Source organism: Bipolaris maydis, assembly GCF_028858645.1.
Source record: "Bipolaris maydis strain C4 unplaced genomic scaffold PSV08scaffold_12, whole genome shotgun sequence".
NCBI classification, from domain to species: domain Eukaryota; kingdom Fungi; phylum Ascomycota; class Dothideomycetes; order Pleosporales; family Pleosporaceae; genus Bipolaris; species Bipolaris maydis.
The window spans coordinates 1,057,150-1,075,004 of record NW_027093868.1 but is presented as its reverse complement, the minus strand read 5'-3'; the positions used below and the strand labels follow the sequence as shown (position 1 = coordinate 1,075,004).

At 50.5% G+C, this 17,855-nt stretch overlaps 6 protein-coding genes across 6 annotated transcripts; 3 read left to right on the top strand and 3 right to left on the bottom strand.

Moving 5' to 3' along the window:
• Positions 1 to 105: 105 nt before the first annotated feature.
• Positions 106 to 2,101, top strand: PSV08DRAFT_208021 (uncharacterized protein). Its single transcript, XM_066092061.1, has 3 exons — positions 106 to 340; positions 392 to 1,113; positions 1,189 to 2,101. The coding sequence occupies exons 1-3, from the start codon at positions 165 to 167 to the stop codon at positions 2,079 to 2,081; spliced, it is 1,791 nt and encodes a 596-aa protein (XP_065948610.1). The 5' UTR covers positions 106 to 164; the 3' UTR covers positions 2,082 to 2,101.
• PSV08DRAFT_411684 (major facilitator superfamily domain-containing protein) lies at positions 2,077 to 4,283 on the bottom strand (the record flags this gene model as incomplete). Its single annotated transcript, XM_066093896.1, has 6 exons — positions 2,077 to 2,141; positions 2,209 to 2,851; positions 2,903 to 3,184; positions 3,254 to 3,525; positions 3,589 to 4,058; positions 4,147 to 4,283. 5 exons carry the CDS (start codon positions 4,281 to 4,283, stop codon positions 2,540 to 2,542), a joined length of 1,473 nt encoding a protein of 490 aa, XP_065948609.1. The 3' UTR covers positions 2,077 to 2,141; positions 2,209 to 2,539.
• Positions 4,284 to 4,711: 428 nt separating this feature from the next.
• Positions 4,712 to 6,294, bottom strand: PSV08DRAFT_404306 (uncharacterized protein). Its single transcript, XM_014224291.1, has 2 exons — positions 5,162 to 6,294; positions 4,712 to 5,106 (listed from the first exon to the last, which is right to left on the bottom strand). The coding sequence occupies exons 1-2, from the start codon at positions 6,264 to 6,266 to the stop codon at positions 4,892 to 4,894; spliced, it is 1,320 nt and encodes a 439-aa protein (XP_014079766.1). The 5' UTR covers positions 6,267 to 6,294; the 3' UTR covers positions 4,712 to 4,891.
• Positions 6,295 to 7,890: 1,596 nt separating this feature from the next.
• PSV08DRAFT_364862 (glycosyltransferase) lies at positions 7,891 to 9,802 on the bottom strand. Its single transcript, XM_014224293.1, has 2 exons — positions 8,319 to 9,802; positions 7,891 to 8,261 (listed from the first exon to the last, which is right to left on the bottom strand). The coding sequence occupies exons 1-2, from the start codon at positions 9,656 to 9,658 to the stop codon at positions 8,072 to 8,074; spliced, it is 1,530 nt and encodes a 509-aa protein (XP_014079768.1). The 5' UTR covers positions 9,659 to 9,802; the 3' UTR covers positions 7,891 to 8,071.
• Positions 9,803 to 10,998: 1,196 nt separating this feature from the next.
• On the top strand, positions 10,999 to 14,349 carry PSV08DRAFT_379494 (uncharacterized protein; the record flags this gene model as incomplete). The annotated part of the gene is made up of 2 exons (XM_014224294.2): positions 10,999 to 11,214; positions 11,275 to 14,349. The coding sequence occupies 2 exons, from the start codon at positions 10,999 to 11,001 to the stop codon at positions 14,221 to 14,223; spliced, it is 3,165 nt and encodes a 1,054-aa protein (XP_014079769.1). The 3' UTR covers positions 14,224 to 14,349.
• Positions 14,350 to 15,663: 1,314 nt separating this feature from the next.
• On the top strand, positions 15,664 to 16,917 carry PSV08DRAFT_324115 (uncharacterized protein). The gene has a single exon (XM_014224296.2). It carries the CDS (start codon positions 15,761 to 15,763, stop codon positions 16,793 to 16,795), a length of 1,035 nt encoding a protein of 344 aa, XP_014079771.1. The 5' UTR covers positions 15,664 to 15,760; the 3' UTR covers positions 16,796 to 16,917.
• The last annotated feature ends 938 nt before the right edge of the window (positions 16,918 to 17,855 follow it).

Genomic DNA, 17,855 nt, shown 5'->3' with positions numbered 1-17,855 from the left:
TAAGTCTCAGCCTCAGCCTTCTCCAGTTTTTGGCCCCAAAAACGCCGTAAATCCGCCTTGCGCCTTTATAGACCTCGTGCCACCCTTCCCTGCACATTCGGTCATTATTTTTGGAGATTTACATCCCTTCCTCACACTTGCCTTGGCAGGCCCCAGTAGCTGTCATGTCTTCCGACTATGCAAAGAGCGACACAGCACCACTGAAGAAAGACACAATACCTGCGCTGTGGTCTGCGAAATACATTCCCCATAGTGCGGAGTTTCCAGATCCGTACGAATTGATCGGAGACGCATACGAGCCAAAAGCGACAATAGCGGCTGAGTGGGAAATCCATGACCCGTAAGTTAAAAACCACGCTGTAATATCGAGGGGAATATTAAATTCTCACAGAAGAAGTGAAAGGTTGCCGTACTTGGCTCATATCAAGTCGTTGTCAACATCATGGAAGACGCTCCGCCACTTGGCCGATTGGATGCAGGTCGGTACAACGCCACTACGATGGAACGAAATCAAAAAGAACCCTGGAGAGCGTGAACAGCGTGCAAACAAGACAAATATCACGTTTATCGAGTACAGGCCCGCCTCTAAACCCAAAGCAAGCCCGATCAAGACACATTTGGCACTTCGTGAGACTCTTGAATCGCTATCACATGAGCCCTCGAAGGAGGCTCCTCTTCGGTTGTTCGTTGTAGAAGACCTTTCTCAGCAGGTCATAGAACTTCTGGGACGGCGCTTTGATATTGATCCGCTGTTTTTCCGTGAACAGATCGCCGACTATGTATGGTACAATACTCGAGACCCATGGGCAGCACCGCCTGCCCTTGTTTCTAGCATGAAGCACCGCCAGTGGTTTAGAATGCGGAACATGCGGTTACGATACCACAGGACAATCGAGGACTTTCAACAGTCAAGACTAGAGGCTAACAGTTGGAATGTGCTCCGTCGTCCCGACAATGATGAGAATCACTGGCATTATTTGGACGAAGAAGGCGCAGTAGTGTCCATTATGCGTACACGTACTAGCATGTGGATCGGTAAAGACAAGCAGTGTGGATATGGAACAGTTGGTATCGTGTTACTGGATCCAACAGTCAGTCAAGGGCGGCCACTGTGTAAGTGTTTCTTTCCGCCACGGCTCAGCACATCTGGTACACACAACTGTTGCAAGTCCAAGCTAACCTCAACAGGGTATGACCGCAGTAACTGGCTACCAACCCCAAAGATGGAAACAGAGATATATCCATCGATAAAATCATCTGTCTCGTGGTTCGAAGATATTGTGCAGATGACAACCGCTTTCCCATGGTTTGAACGATCAGAAGGCCACGAAATAAACGCCCAAGTCCTTGCCAAACCGACCATCTACACCATCTGTGCAGAGTGGCTCATAGTATGCGACTACGTGAAAACACGCCTGAGCCAGATAGAATGGGAGCTGGAAAAGCCGCATCTTTTCCGCTCCAAAGGCGACGCCATTGACGACTCACTGAACCGTCTACATACATGGCGCCGCCACATACCAGTCTTCCGAGATATGGTAGCAGAGACACTGGAGCACGCGCTTCCAGCCGCAGCACGACTGACCTCAACGTCGCCGCGGCCCGCAACCGCACCATCCTCGCCTATTTCCTACACGGCCCGATCGGTGATACCGGACAACGTAGTCATTAACTTTGACAACATCGACGGCTTCGAAGACATTGTGCCTGATTTCCGACGCGTCCTTGGCGCCGTTAATGAACTCCAGGAACGAGTCGATCGTCTCACGAGCATCGTCACATCGGAGATTTCCATCGAGGACTCGCGGCGCGGACTCAAGGAGAGTCACGACATGGCGCGCATCACTTGGCTGGCGACGGTGTTCATCCCACTGACATTTGTCGCGGGCTTGTACAGCATGAACGAGAGTGTTTCGGCGCTGAAGGCGACATATGGATGGTACTTTTTGACTGCGATCCCGTTCACGCTATTTGTTATGGCGATTGGGTGGGCAGTTGGCGGCGGAAGCTTGAAACCGTGGAAGAAGACTAGTACGACGCAGAGGGGGGTGGCTGTAGGAAAAGATAAGAAGGTGAATTGATGTGAGCGAGAGTGCGACATGCAAGAAGATGGAGTGCACGTGATTGTGGCTGGTGAGTGACAGGGAGGAAGAGCGACACCAATCGACAGCCGTCGCATAACCCCCCCTGCACAGCGACGGCTGTCGATTGGTGTCGCCCGCCAGCCCCCTGTCGCCCACTAGCCACATCCATCTGATTGCTGCCGGCAAGGTTAACAGCCAGGAAAGCATCAAGGACGAGCGACACCAGTCGACAGCTGTTGCCAGCTAACGATATCCAACGTTACAGTTACGGCCCGTAAGCAGTGCTGGAGAAGGGCCCAATTTTGCCCGCCGCCGCGGCTGCTCTGGCTGCTGCCTGAGCCATGGAAATTCCCGGCATCTTGCCATGGCTCTGGTGAACGAGCAGAATTTGTTAGAGCAAAATGGTTTGCATTTCTTCTCGCGCAAAACACTACCAGCCCTATTAGAAGTTGCAATCAGAGCGTAAATCTGAAGCTTGGGTGTCCATGTCCAAGTCGGCCGGCATCGCTTTGCAGCATCCTGCCATCCCTCTTACCATTTCTTCGCTTCTTGTTCTCCCAGCTAAGATAAAGACACTGCATAGCTGCCAGGACGATTGTAATCACCAGCGCCCCGAGACTAACCGAATATCCTAGAATGTATCTCGGAGCGTCGTGCTGTAAATATATGAATGTTCCAATGAATGCCGAGCAGTTTGCAATGGAGATGATAAGCCCAATGCCGACAGCTCGCACATAGTGTGGAGCGAGGTTATTTGAAGCCCAACCCTTATCATCAATCAGCTACATTACGGTAGACGGAACGAGAAGGAAGCTTACCATGAGCATAGGTGAGCCCTGGAAGACACCAATAGCAACCAAAAAGGTCCCGGCATACCGCACTGCGTTTGTCTTTGCCACAATCAACATCACATACCCACATATACCCAGAACACAACCTCCGATAATGAAGTAGCCCCTGTTTTTAAATCGATCGGAGGCATACGCTGTGCCAATGACTGTGAGAAAAGCGGCCATGTTCGGAGGCACGGTAAAGAGCTGTGCTGTTGTACTTTGATATCCCATTCCCGCTATAATGCTCGGGAGGAACAACGAGAAACTCTGGGGTACATCAGTATCGCCCACATCTTTGCTGAGTGAGAACGGGTGGTATTATGGCATGGTACTTACGTATAAGGGGACTAGAAGAAAGAACCAAATGAAAGCAGAGAGATATGTTTGTGGAGCTAGAAGCGCCATCTTGACCCAGTACCAACTAAATTCCTCATCATCCACATCAACATCGGTAGATCCGCCTGCATCGATACGCATACGACGCAGCGCCCACTCTTTCTCTTCATCTGTAAGAAAATGCGCTGCAGCAGGAGTATCCGGCATGAAGAAGAAGCACACAATGCCAAAGACGACTGTCGCCGCGCCCTCAACTAGCCATCTCGTCAGCACTTCCAAATCCAATTCCAACCATTACTTTGAGACATGAATGAAAAAAAGGGACAGAGTCTTACTAAAGAATATCCACGGCCACCTCTCGTAACCCCCCACCCGTATCCTCGCCAACCCACTCGCCAATAACCCCCCAAACGCCCCCGACAGCGGCGCAGCACAATAAAACAACCCACTCCTGAGCAACATCTCCCCCCTCCGATAAAACATGGCAAGATAAATGATCACGCCCCCCAGAATTCCTCCCTCGAACAACCCCAGCAACAGCCTACACGCCACAAGCCCCGCAAAGTTCGTCACGAACCCCATCATCGTGCATACCAGACCCCAGGCGGTTATCAAGGTGGGCAAGTAGATGCCGGCGCGCAGCCGCTTGACAAGCAAGTTCGAAGGCACGTCGACGAGGATGTAGGGGATGTAGAAGACAAGGAGGGCGATATTGAAGCGTGTGCCTGTTGTGATGGAGAGGGAGGTGGTGAGGCCGGCTATGCGGGCGTTGCCGATATTGCTGCGGTCGATGAAGGAGAAGAGCCTTGTCGAGTTAGATACGTATGAAATGATAAGAGAATAAGGAAAGGGGGGGGAAGTGTAGAAAAGAGACTATGGGGTTTGCTTTGTACCATATTCCGAAGAGCCAGGGAAGAATGCGGAGGTCGAATTTGCGATTGAGACGCTTGTCAAGGGCGGCATTGAAATCATCGGGCGTGGTGGTGGCTTTTTCGATTTGCGTGGGTTCTGGAGTATGCGGTTTTTCCATGTTGACTACACTCATGATTTATTCTTTTTTTTCATCTACCGTAACTTATAGGTTGAGGAAACACAATCCCAAGGCGATTGATAGTGATGGGCCCAAACACTTGGAACAAAAGCGGGTTGCGACAAAAGATAGATTGAAATTTACAGCGTCTAGAATCCCAAAACGAAAGCGTATCGAAAAGGAGACAAAGGGTATTAATGTATATTCTAGATCCTTTTATTTTGATCCAACAACTGATAGGCTACTTCCCCTCCCATTGTGTCTTCCCCCCACAGTGCGGGGAAGAAGGATTCAAAAGATCGACAAGGTGATTGCGGGGGGTAAAAGTAAGGTTAATCCCTCTGAAAAGACATGCCAAAGAAAGGACAGCAAACAGTAGTTTGGGTGCTCCGCACCGAATCCTACATGAAATAGGATATCTTTTTTGTAAATGGGGAGGGGGAGGGGGGGATGTACAAGGTAAGAACGCCTCCGCAGGGGGATAAGCGTGGTGTTGGAGAAAAGAGAGCAAGGTTGGTAAGCGAGTCAACACAACTGTAACTAGCTAGATTTGGGCTGAACTGGCTGAGGCCTTGTCGGTACTTGTAAATGACGCCTGGACGCTTGTTTCATTGCGTCATGAACGCCCAAAAGCCCCTGGCGGCCACAATGCTCGGCAGATCGACGATGCGGTAGAAGAGCTCTGCTAGGACTGTGACAAGGGGTGCGCACACTAGAAAGCACACCAGTCCATTTACGCCATTGGCGGTCCCTGATGCAGCCATGTGTTGGTAGGTCTTGATACCGACGGTGTAGATGATGATGGATTGGACCAGGAAGAAGCCTGCGTCTTGTAAGTAGCTGTCTGGAGCTGGCTGTGAAAAAAAGAGTGCACTTACTGAAGCTCCTCCTGCCGAGGGCGACGAAAAAGCTGCCGGACAGTATGCTACGGGGCATTTCAAAAGTCTCGATCAAGAGTGTGCACCCCAGAATAATAAGATAGTTGTCGATGCGGGCCATGGGCAGGTCAAGATCCACGTTCTCGTTGAGCAAACCCCCCGTGTAGATGCCAGTGTGGCTGTAGATTTCGTCATTGCGCAGATCCGCTCTCCATGAAATGAACAAAAAGTGCAAAAAGACTCCAACGAAGACCATAAGTGCGTAGATTGGCCAAAAGGGGATTGTGGACTTGCCCAAGCTGAAACCTCGCTGCGAACGCACGGCGAAGTTCATGTTGAGCACAGCGTCGGCAATGAGAAGTCCAGTAATGCTATACCACGCCCAGCTCTGTACCCAGAATCCAGTGACGATAAAGGCAAGCATAGCCTTGACACGCCAGGACATGCGAGTGTTGGGTACAATGACCATGGTCATGTAGACAGTATAGCTTTGCTGAAAGAGCACAGAGACGATCCAGAGAGTGCCAGAAGGAAAGATGTTGTTGGCAGCCTGGTTACTGTATTGCTTGTTGATCCAGAAAATCTCAAACATGGAGTTGAAGTACACTAGAAAGTTGCGAATGCGCATTGGAACGCCCGTCGAGATGTTTCCGGTAGACTCCATGAAATCAGAAATGTAATCAGTAGATGTAGTACTGAAGGCGGCTGCTGCAATGGAGTAGGCAACAAAGGTTGGAATCCATAGTCTGACGCCGCGACGAAAGACACTGGATGCGCCCACCTCCCGCGTCTTGTTAGCGAGATATGGCAGGCATATTGTTCTTGCGGAAAGGAAGATGATCCATCCATAAATCAAGGACGGGTTACAGAAGATGACCGAAAACGACTTGCGGAGTCCAATCTGGTAGGAAGGTCCGTCGACATTTTTTGAGTCGGGGACGGCTGCTGGAAGGAAAGTCTGGAAGAAGACAAAGAGAAACGATTGAACCACAAACAAACCTCTGAGCCCAATGAGGTAGTTCTGGTTCATGGCGATGCCAGTCGCATACGGACTCGACGATGACGCAAACATGGTCAAAGGAGAGGATAGAAGTCCGGACTTCATAATGGGGGAAAAAAAGGGCGTTGATGCTGTACTGCCAGTCGAGTAAAAGACCTAATATTAGGAAAAGGATACTTCGAACAGGAGTCCTCAAAAAAATGGTCACCGCCCTTCGTCTCAAGACGTCACAGCCACTTTCCAATCAAGGGCGCCCGCACAGTCTCTGTAAAACACGTCCTCCCGATAACACGAAACTTGCATGCCCTTAGGTCAATCCCCCCCGGGGGAGACCCGAGATCAACGTCTTGGCTCGCCGAGAAAAAAAAACAAAGACTAATGTAGCTCGGGAGATCCTCCTTTTCTGGCGTATTGCCTCGCTCCCCAAGTGCACAACTGCCAGCCTCAACTGGTTAGATTTAGCTACAGGACGTGTTCCCACAGAGAATGCATGGCAGGAAGCTACGCATGTGCATGTCACTGACTTATCCCACTGTAGCGTCTTGGCCTTTTGAGTTGGTGAAAGGAAAACTGTGGATAAGCGTTGCAGCGTTACATACGTTTAGTGGATTGAACAAGAACGGCGCGAAAGAATCTGTCCACGCAATCTTTGGTCGGCAACAGCGATTCAGCTAAAAAAAAACCTGCTAGCTGAAGCATACCGCATACCGGAATTTCGGTTCAAGGAATGCGACAAGGTTTCCATCTTTGCATGACTTGCCTGCGCGTCGTTGTCTTATCGTTCCTCTGAAATGAAGTCGTGACGTCGGTGGAAAAGACACGACAGATATCTCGACCAAGACGGAGGAGCATCTTCTGCAAAAAAAGTCTGAGTGGCACAAAACGACGAGAAAACAAAGTCCATATCGCCGGCATTGCCCTGACATATGCCAGCGCCTCCTCAGGTGCCCACAGCGCCTCCGCAACCCCCACTCGACAAGGGTGGTATCAGGGTGGAGGAGAAGGAAGAGCAAGGCGCGGAGTGCCAAGACTGCCGCTGGTTCTGAAGGACAATAAACAACCTAACTCACCAAGGTGAGGCTGAAAAGTAAAGTTCCCAGGGGTGGCTGGATACATTCCACATTTGTTTTGGCGCCCTGGAAAGGACGCTGTGTCCGAGCTCGACTTTAAGCTTGCGGCCCGCCAATGTCAGCCGCCAGCCACAAACACCACCTGGCGATGTTCATCCCACACGTTGCACTAATGCGCCCGGAGTGGGGGCCGAGCACATGCTCGGCTGTGTCGATCGGCCGCGTGTCATTCATGTAATCTCCCGAAGATTTCCTCAAGTCACTCTTACAGCCTTGCACTGGCCCGCTTACAGGGAAGCGGTCAGGCACAGTGGAGCTGCGATATGTGTCCGCTGCCAATCTTTGACCGAACGGGGTGATCTTCATCTCTGAATGAGTCGAGTTCACCCTCGCCGACCAGCGAAGATTTGTGAAATGGGAATTCTCTGCAACCCCCCATAGCGCCACCTCTATTGCCGTCGCCGTGCATACTCTCGAGTGGTGACGAGATAACACAACATGCCGAGTCATATTGGCTGACATGTCAAACGCCCGACAATATCTCCACTCGAATGCATCGCGATGTTGAGAGACCCAATCGAATGGTTCAGGAGACGCTGTCCGTCTTTGCACCTCATCAACACAAACAACGAATAGCGAACGCGGAGGGCTGTACAAGGCGGAAAAAAAGAAGTATTTTTGATATTATGGAAATATGTTTGAGGGCCAATATTGCCCTTGTCTCTACTCAAGCCGCGTAACTATTTATACCTAAGAAAAGAAAAGAGAGGGCGGGTCTCTTCAGCCCATTGAGGGACGATATGCACATAATCATTAAGGTGGAAGGTCCAGACTGCCAGGCTATTTCCTGGCTGTTGGGTTCCAAGAGCTGTACTTGACAAGCTGGCGCGCATGGCCATACAGACCAATAGTCGCACTGAGAACAAGGTAAAATGGGTACAAGACGGAGAAGAGAATGATCATCTTCCTTGACACAAACTCGGACTTGACCTGGTTGGTGATCCAGAGGGTAGCAATCAAGCAAATAACACTGTGATCGGACGTTAGCGAGGTCAAGGATCTAAACGATTGCACCGGTGACACGAACCTAATAATGAAAAGCCACTGTGAGATAGGGTACTGGAAATAGACCAACTTCCACAGCTCCTCCCCGTTGGTCGGGAACTTGACGATAACGAACGATGCCACAAGACAAGTGTATTGTGTAACGAGATAGTAAGATGACTCGCGGATGAGCAGCAGCGATAGCATACCAAACCGGGCTGTGAAGCTCCGCTTGGCATGTTCCTCGTGTAAGGGATCCTTGACGCCGTTCCAAACCATCTTCATGTGACGCATGCTGGCCTGAGCCCATCCCTGAGCCCATCGGAGTCGCTGCTTCCAAAAGGCGGCAAAGGTTGTAGGGGCCAGCTCATATGAAGTAACATTGAGATCATGAACCGTCTTAGCGCCCTTGGAGAATGCCCGCAACGCCGAATCGATGTCCTCGGTTAGCATGCTCTCGTCCATTTTGAGATCGCGAAGGAGAGACGTGCGCCAATAACCATTCGATCCGCAGAACAGTCCGAAGCCCCACATTGTCGAACGACCAGGGTGCGATACTGCGTAGATCTTGTCAAATTCTACGGATATCATGCTGGTCATGAATGAGTCTTCCGAGTTGAATACGATACACCGGCCTTGGACGATATCCACGTCCTTCTCTGCCATGAATCGTTCAGCCGCCCACCTAGGTGCGTTGGGGTGGGGGTAGTGGTCGCAATCGTAGATCGCAATTAGGTCTGATCCCGTATCTAACGTGAAGAAATAGTTAAGATTGTCGGCCTTGGATGTCGAGCCGGGAACCTTGATAACTCTAGCGTGAGGGAAGCGCAGTGGCAGCTCGGCCAGTTCCGTCTCCAGCGGCTCGATTGGCTTTGGTGTGTTGTAAAGTACATTAATTCGGATTCGATCGCTGGGGTAGGCAATCTCCTTGAGCGCGTAATAAGCGCGGTCCATGATGATGTCTTGTTCGTTGGGCAGATAGGCAACGATGAGAAGATCCAAGATGGGTAGTTTGCTGTCTGGCGTAGGAAAGTGCCATTTTCTGTCTTGGGCTTGAGTAACCACTTCCCTTGCCTCGCGACAGGGCGTGATACTGAAGAAAGCCTCGAGCACCGTGGTACCGGCGATGTAGAAGTTGGTACACATGTAGATAAACCAGAAGATAGCTATGAGGCTATCACTGCAATACATGTACATGCAGACGGAGAAAATATAGTAGGAGACGACAAGGCCGAAGGGCGTCCATTCCGAGATCCACGAAGATGACTGTCCAATAACTTGGGATGGCGACCAATTACTCTTGGGGGCGGGCTTTTCGGTGATGCAGTTTGTAGGAGAGGAGACGTCTCCAACGTCAATTACGCAATCCTTGTTGTCAGGCATCTTGTAACGAATGAATGATGTGACAGTAACGATCGGAGAAGGAGTCGAATCAAAGAAAGTATGACTACTGTAGCAAACCTCAAACGAGCGAAGGGACGGACACAGATGATATATCAGGCTCCAAAGGCCAAGTTTGATGACTGCGGGAAGAAAAGGGTGTGGCGAACAGCCAACGTCCAGGCAAAAAAGGGACCACTGTGCGTATGGATTCACCTGAACTGTGCAATGGCGCTCAGGAGAGCTGGTCTCCGCATCAACTTACCGCTCGATGTAGGATCGGCAGTGGTATCAGCAATGCCCGATCCTAACATTGGGATGCAAGTGGGTCGACCGTGGGAGGCTCAAAGGCCCATGCTTTTGCTCGAGTAGAGTATTTCTCACATCCTCCAGCAAGGAAAATTTGCCAAGTTGGGCGTCGAACCGGCGTTCCTCATGCATAGCAGCCAATGGGATGCTTTTTTGTAGCAATCTCGCCCACACCTACAACATGCTTCTTGCATGCAGAATAGACAAGTCGAGAGGGGGGGCTATGGGCCAGGAGGCTAGGCGGAGGAGCATTTCCGCTTGCTCTACCTAGGCTGATTATCGATCTGGGTATGCGGCATATTGGTGCGACAGAGGATGCGGAAGCTGAAAGATCGGTCACTGCTCTAGAATAGGTGTAGTGTAGATAGTTCGGACAACACATTCCTACAGGAGCAGGGAACAGCGACTAGAGTACAGTAGAGCGTGCATGGCGGACGCTAATTATCCTGGAACAAGGTGGAACACGGCGAGATAATGCTGGTGGCGAAGATCACTGATGTGGACGGGGGTGGCCATGACGGGTCGTCAAGATCATCTCAACAAACGTGGGAGAATGGAGGCAGAGTGGGAGGCAGGCCCGTGCTAGCGTGGACGCACGGCCCGCTGCAGTGCACGTCTCCCGGTCTACTGGTGACGCCTTGCACAACCCCCTCCGCCTCTTGCGACAGCTACTCAGGCCAATGCGACAACATTTCCCATGATTTCACTATTTGGCGGGCCCGCCAAGCAAATTTTGCAGAGCTTTTTGGCTTGTTGCATCGCGCACGGCTGAAAGCCCGCTCCGATGATGACTTCAAGGGGCCCGGTCGAGGCTGTGTGGCAGAAAGGGGAACTTTTGCCGCCTTCTGCTATCCACTGGAGCACCCGCCGTGGCTGCGGCTCCTCCTGGTCCGAAAAGCGTCGTTGCACGTTTGATCTAAGTCTCTTTGATTAGTCCTGGGTGACTAGCGGCATGACGACAGACAAATACCGCCTTTTGGATTTGAACACGCGGTTTCGTTCTCCTTCCTTTGTTCAGTCATCCGGTCATCCTCATGTTTTCCTCGGCTCTCCTTGGCCTTGCCTTGGTGCAAGTCCTGCCTGCCTTTGCAGAGGTGTCGCGTGGAGCAGAAAACTGTACGTGCGGGTTCTACGACAGTCAGACCAAAGAGCTCTACACCGACTCTATCATTGTCTACTTCAATGAAACATCAGGATTACCACTCGATTTCGTGGCTGAAGAATTCGAGCAAAACTATGCCAAGGACTGGGTATGATACTCTTCTTGTATATCACGAGTGATGGCTTCGTCGGCTAATAACCCTCCTTAGAATGCTGTCTTCCGTGAGGGTGCCTCTCCGGACAATGTGCGTCTTAACAATGGCAAGTCTCTAGAGCTTGTAGTGCAGCCTACAACAAAAGAACATCTCGTCCAGGGTGCCAGTCTTCGGACAAAGAGGCGTGATATTCAGCATGGCTCTTTCCGCACCTTGATGAGGCCTGCATATCTGGACGTCTCGGGCACAGCTACCACCATGATGTGGAAATACAATGAGTCTGAGGTAACAGAGCTCAGTGTCATGAATAATGATCGTTTAACCCAGCCCTGGGTCGGTACATTTGTCAACAACGAGTTCACCACCCGCAATCTTGGAATGAACTTCAGTCAGCTCATCAACGGCACTGCTGCAAACAGAAACTACACCACACTAGGTGGTGGGCTTAGTAATGGCAGCATCAATCCATGGGACTTTACTGAGTACCGTATCGACTGGACGGCAGACTACATCAATTTCTATATCGGTGGCAATTTGACCCGCACTGTTGAGCACAAGAGAAACAAAGGAATGCCGTCAGTCCCTTCTGCTTTATTCTTCAAGCATTGGTCGACGGGTAACCGTTTTTCGATGCGTGGGCCTCCTCGAAATGGAGAGTCAGTTGCCGACATTGGTTGGATCCGCATGTTCTTCAACTCGTCAACGATGAATGAAGACTCTCGTGAGGACTTTGTTGCACGCTGTCCTTTGACTGATGCCTGCTCTATGGACGACTTTGAACTGCGTGGCTCTACCCCATATGCGGAAGAAGCTACAGATCACTGGAAACAGGATGGACACAAAGACATCAAGCGCATGCCGGCACTCTGGATCTCCGTTTCCTGTCTTGCCATTTCAACTCTTCTTCTTATCCACACATTCATTCGACGTCTAGCGCCCAAGATCACCAGAAGAAGTTCCAAACCAGCCCCAGTAGCCCCAGCAGCCACAGAAGCGGAATCCCCAAAGCCTGAAACTGAGGCGGGTGCCTTTACCGAGAGTACATGTACATTTGCTATGGAATCTACGGATATGTTTTCACGTCCCGGATCTGGCCACGATCCTTCCTCTCCAAAACACCGTTCTATGGATGACATGACCATTGAGAGGCTGGATGCGAAGCCTGGCTGCTCGACACTTGGAGGATCCACACCCAGAATCGACCTGTCTCGTGTCAATTCCATCATGTCAGACAGTCGTGCCACTACGCCCTACGCAAGTAACTTCAACACTAGTCGAGATGACGTCTCCAACTTGGCACCACCCATTCCTGGAATGACCTCGCTCAAGCACCACGATTCGATGCTCACGCTAACTGACCCACGGGCCACACTTTCACCGCGCCCAGACAAGGTCCAGATGGAGACTGTTACCGAGTCCGCTCTACCAGCCCCGCGCATGCGTCCGCAGCCCCCAGCAAAACGCAACCGTATCGATCATCTTGCTGGTCTCACTGCGCTCTGCTCGCTCGTCGTCACCATTATGCATTTTGGTCTTACTTTTGTCCCTGCCATGGTTCAACCAGGTGCGGATGCACACAATCCCTCTGAGCCGTGGGCACAAAGAATCATCGGTCCCTTCTTGCTCAATCAAATGTGGCTTGGTGTCTTTTTCACTACCTCTGTTCGTTTCCTGACTGCCCCTTACCTGCGCAAAGGCAAGATGGAAGAAATTGCCAAAGCAGCTGTGCGTCGAACACCGCGTCTTATGATTCCTGTAGCCTCAGTCGCGTTGCTCGAATACTTCTTCGTTGACGTTGGTGCAACCAAATTTCTCCAGTACATCCCCAGTCTTACCTGGTCGACCTGGCCGTACGTTACTCGCTACCAAAATTTCGGTCAGTACATTTCCGAGATTTTGGAGCTCATCTACCTGGTTCCCAATGCTGTTCCACAAATCACGTTGCATTACTGCACGGGTGTACTCTGGACCATTGCCGTGCAACTTCAGGGCTCGTGGCTTGTGCTCCTCGGTGCTGTTGTTGTTTACGAGATCAAGACACCATGGAAGCGCATGTGCTACTACGCTTTCTGCCTCATCAACCACTGGTATGCTCAGTCATGGGGTACATATCTTTGGCTGGGTCTGCTGCTTACCGACCTCGACGTAACCTACAAGTGGAAAGCGTACCTGGCTACACGGACTGCCGCCTACTACGCGACACTAACCTTCTTCTGGGGCTGTGTCATTGCGGGTTTCATGGTCAACGTCGTGCCTATATGGGTGGAGACGAGATTTAACTTCAGCACTGCGGAGCGAGGTGTTCACCCTGACCCTACCACGGGCGAAGCAATTCTCAACACTGAACGAAATGGATACCCGGCTTACAATACGCCGCGTCTCAACGGTCTACTCTTTGCTGGTGGCATGCAAGCCGTTGTCGAGCTCTCTGCAGTCGTACAATGGATCTTGTCCACGCCTCCTTTCCTGATACTCTTTCCCCACGTCTTTACCATCTACCTAATTCACGGTCTTGTGTTTTGGTCCTATGGCTCCTGGCTCATGGTGTTCCTTGCGGACCGCGGCTTCAGCTACGGCATCAACGTAGTCATTGTAGGCGTAACCTCTTATGGTGTCCTCTTCGCCTGTCTTCCCATTGTCACGCCGGTGATTGAAGCACTCGGAAAGGATATGACGGCCATGGTATGGATGACAGCCACGAATAAATCGCCTCCACGCCGGCGCACCCTGTTTCCTTACCCCGACGACTTATTCACCAGTCGTATACCCAACGAAAAGGAAGAAAAGAAACAGGCCAACAGCAGCGATGTCGAAACCGGCCTAGCTCAGCGCCAAAGCGACGAAAGCACAATGTACCACGCGCGCAGCACCTTTAGTGAGAAGGGCAAAGGCAAAGCACCCGCCTCAGTTGGGGTGCACGAGATGCGAGCGTTCGCCCTTGACGAAGAGCAACACGACAACAGACGATCAAGCAGTCCAATGGTGAGTCGGTTTAGCGGATAATTTTCTCCTTTGTTCCCTCCCGGAATCCTAGCATACTATTTCTTTTTTGTTCCTGTTGCCCAAAGTAAACATGGGGAAAAAGGCTGTCTCCTGGCGTATGTTTGTTTGAATCTATACGAAGCACATTCCACCACAATTCTCTGTTCATAGATGCATTATTTTCGCTGTACAACCCGCACGTACGCATGCACTCTCACATTCGCACGCAAGCGCATAGACGATATAGTAGTATTAGTCGAGGTTCGAAAAGAATAATTCCCCTTACCCCATAGTTTCGGAAACGGTGTTTCGAAGCCGCCCCCCTTCCCTGTCCCCCCTTTTCTTTCATCGTCCTTGTCAGGGTCCTTACTGCTCATGTTTGTTTGTTTTTGTTTTTCACATCCTGGCACTGCTGTTCTTGTCTTTTGTTGCTTCTTTTTGGTGGCGTTGCGCAAACCCCTTGCCGGTTCTATCTTGAGCGTCGCGCTTGGTTCGACTGGTGGTTCAGGCTATAAATAATATCATGCCCGTTTTATGTAGTTTGTTTTCGCAAGGGAAAGAAAAGAGAACTAATGCCCCATGAATCTAAAAGATGTTTGAAAACTGGGTATCGTGAAACAAAACGCTTTTTTGTCATGTGCATAGGGCAGTCGACGAGTACTTTCAAACGTAAAGTCTTTGTTTTCGTGCTTTGTTGGGGAGAAGAGGGTGGTGGTGAGATGTGGTGTTTTTTCTCCCTGGTGTATCCTTGAGCATCATTTGGAGTACTGCTCATTTCTGTATTGCAACCAACAGAGTGAGTTTATTCTTTAGGCTATTAGGTGTGCTTTGTGAAGTATTGGAGCTGTCAATTAAAGCAAGGGTGATGGAATAGTAATGGGCTTCATGGAAAGCTAATCATCAGTCCGAGCTTGAATATCCAGGTGGGTGTTTGTAAACTTGAATGAATTTCAATCCAACAAGCTAGTTCATAATAGTGAAGAGTTGGCAAACAGACATTGAATGGCTTGAAGATGGAAATAAATTCTCATTTGGAGTAAGTACGGTTGGCGTTGATCAAGGCCCCGCGGACACAGGATGCTCGCCTCTTACATTTTAGAATTCACATTGGTAGACCCGAGCAGAGAGTAGGGTGTATTCCAGAACTCACGCCGATAAACGCATTGGCACGACATTTGGTTGTCAAGTCAGTCGTAAATCTAGTCATGTCTAAGATATCTTCCACGTCCCCTGACATATCGTGTTACAATAATTTCCCCGACGTAACAGCTCACGGCATTACGTCATGCAATTTCAGTTATCAGTCGCTGACAAAGAGTCATCATACTCTCAGGCAACCCAGCCCGGAGCAGCCTGTATGATCCACTCATGTGGTAGAGTCATGATTGAACGTACGGATTGGTAATACATTCCGCGCTTGGACCGGAATCTAACACCGAACAGCGAAGAGAACTCAAGCATACGGACAAAATCGCTAGTGCAACGTCCAAAGTCGCACCTACATACATATACTTAATACCTAAGCATCCGAAATACCATTCCACAAACTCTCCATCCAATGCCCGCATTCGAACCCATCCCACGAACAAGCCAGGCGCGTCTTGACGCATCGCTCCCCGACGCGCCACTCGACATAGCAACGCTGCTAGCCCACCCCCCAACACCAACCTCGGAAAAGCCCAAAACAGTCCTGTACCTAGCCTACGGCTCCAACCTCTGCAATGAAACCTTCCGCGGCGCGCGCGGCATCCGGCCCCTCTCACAAACCAACGTCGTAGTCCCCTCGCTACGCCTAACCTTCGACCTACCCGGAATCCCCTACAAAGAGCCGTGCTTCGCAAACACTGCACGGCGCACACTCGAAGCACAGGGATACCATAAAGATGCGTGGCACAAGGGACTCGTGGGCGTGGTATACGAGGTCACACTGTCAGACTACGCGCACATAATCGCTACAGAAGGTGGCGGAAGCTCCTACGCGGACATACTCGTCGATTGCCATGTGTTGGATCCGAAGGAGGATACGGTTCCCACGTTGCCGACGTCGAAGCCGTTTAAAGCTCACACGCTGTTTGCGTCCCAAGAAGACAACGAACGCATTGTGAGGCCGGATCCTAGCTATGCGCAGCCGTCGGCCAGGTATCTCAAGCTGATCACGGATGGAGCGGTCGAGTGCGAGTTGCCGGGGGAGTATCAGGAGTATCTACACGGGATACGGCCGTTTAGGATTACGAGCAAGAAACAGGCGGTTGGCAAAGCGCTGTTTCTGGGGATTTGGATGCCGTTTGTGCTGTTCGTATTTGCGCTGGGGAGTAAGTTTTCAGATGAGAAGGGGCGCGCCCCCGGGTGGCTGGCGAAGCTGAGTGCGATGGTGTTTGCGGGCATGTGGACGAGTTATGATACAGTTTTCAAGCCTACGTTTGGTGAGGGAGAGAGGACGGTTGGGGACGATGCGTTGGGAGAGGTGGATCCAAAAATATGGGAAGCTCTTTCTACACGACAAGATGCGGAAAAGGAATGCTTGTTGGAAGAGTCTGTACAAACTATGCATACGAATCGGCTGGCTGCACAAAGACCCTCGCTGGGGGGATGATGTGGCATTGTGTTGAAGCTGCCCGCCTGGCACGAGAAACTGTTGGCAGATTACATTTCAGGGCATGGAAATTAGACATTATAGAAGCAACAATGCAAGCCACCTGGCAAAACTATGAGCAAGCATGCTAGCCATTGATTGATAGTGGTATGAAATGTGATGGGCGCCTCAACGCGTTCAGAAGCAGGTGGGGCATGCGGCGAGCTCATGGACCGGTATTTATTTGTGGAGATGGTTCGGTGTTGGCCTAGAGTAGTAGTACCATACTTAGTCCTCTTCTGTATTGGTACTTGAAAGCATCCCATGCACCAGTGGAACACCTTAGCGTGTCGTGAGTCTTGTGAAGACACTTGGAAAATCCATTGTACAGTCACACGGAATGTTGATGCTTGCCCTTTTCTTATTCTCCAAACAACTAGCACTTGTTCTCCCCGTTTTACTGTTACACCACCATTTTCGTTAGATTTTGTTTTTTTCGCATTCCATCAGCCTCTTGAGAATTCCGGCTTTGATACTATGGTTTGATCATCAAGCTACAGACCGTTGATATACAACATTGCTGTACTTTTTGTGAGTATATTTACATCACCGTAACCGTAGACTTGCGGCTTCCTCGCAGCACTTTCCAACGTCTCATATCTCAATTTCTATCTTATCGTACTCTACCAAAAACTATGCTTCGCAAAATATCATCTCACCAATCCGTCTGGGAGCATCCGTTGCCCTCGCAAAATCACTGCTGCTGTCAGTGTGATCGCCCTATGCGGCTCGTGTCGATTGTCGATGCTACACTAAAATTGCTCCGCGTTCGTGCAAAGGACTACAAGCCTCTTGTCGTCTGTAGTTGTGCATGCCATGCCCAGATTGACGCACGACGGAGATCTGTGTAGGATGCCATGTCTGGTCTCTAGTACCGCTTATTGGGGCATGACAGGAAATACGAGATTCTGGGTGATTAGAGGCCATGGAGGATGCCAGTATATTGAACAAGTAGTCATTCATGGGGATTCTTGATAGAAAAGATCGTATTTTATGTTCTTTGGTGATATAGAAAAGAAAA

Excerpts from the sequence above, each read along its gene's own strand:
- PSV08DRAFT_324115 (XM_014224296.2), top strand. The coding sequence starts at position 15,761 with ATGCCCGCATTCGAACCCATCCCACGAACAAGCCAGGCGCGTCTTGAC.
- PSV08DRAFT_208021 (XM_066092061.1), top strand. The coding sequence starts at position 165 with ATGTCTTCCGACTATGCAAAGAGCGACACAGCACCACTGAAGAAAGAC. Across the intron at positions 341-391 it reads GAGTGGGAAATCCATGACCC|AAGAAGTGAAAGGTTGCCGT; the intron begins GTAAGTTAAAAA and ends AAATTCTCACAG. Across the intron at positions 1,114-1,188 it reads CAGTCAAGGGCGGCCACTGT|GGTATGACCGCAGTAACTGG; the intron begins GTAAGTGTTTCT and ends TAACCTCAACAG.
- PSV08DRAFT_404306 (XM_014224291.1), bottom strand. The coding sequence starts at position 6,266 with ATGAAGTCCGGACTTCTATCCTCTCCTTTGACCATGTTTGCGTCATCG. Across the intron at positions 5,107-5,161 it reads CCTCGGCAGGAGGAGCTTCA|GCTTCTTCCTGGTCCAATCC; the intron begins GTAAGTGCACTC and ends TACAAGACGCAG.
- PSV08DRAFT_364862 (XM_014224293.1), bottom strand. The coding sequence starts at position 9,658 with ATGCCTGACAACAAGGATTGCGTAATTGACGTTGGAGACGTCTCCTCT. Across the intron at positions 8,262-8,318 it reads CAGTGGCTTTTCATTATTAG|TGTTATTTGCTTGATTGCTA; the intron begins GTTCGTGTCACC and ends GTCCGATCACAG.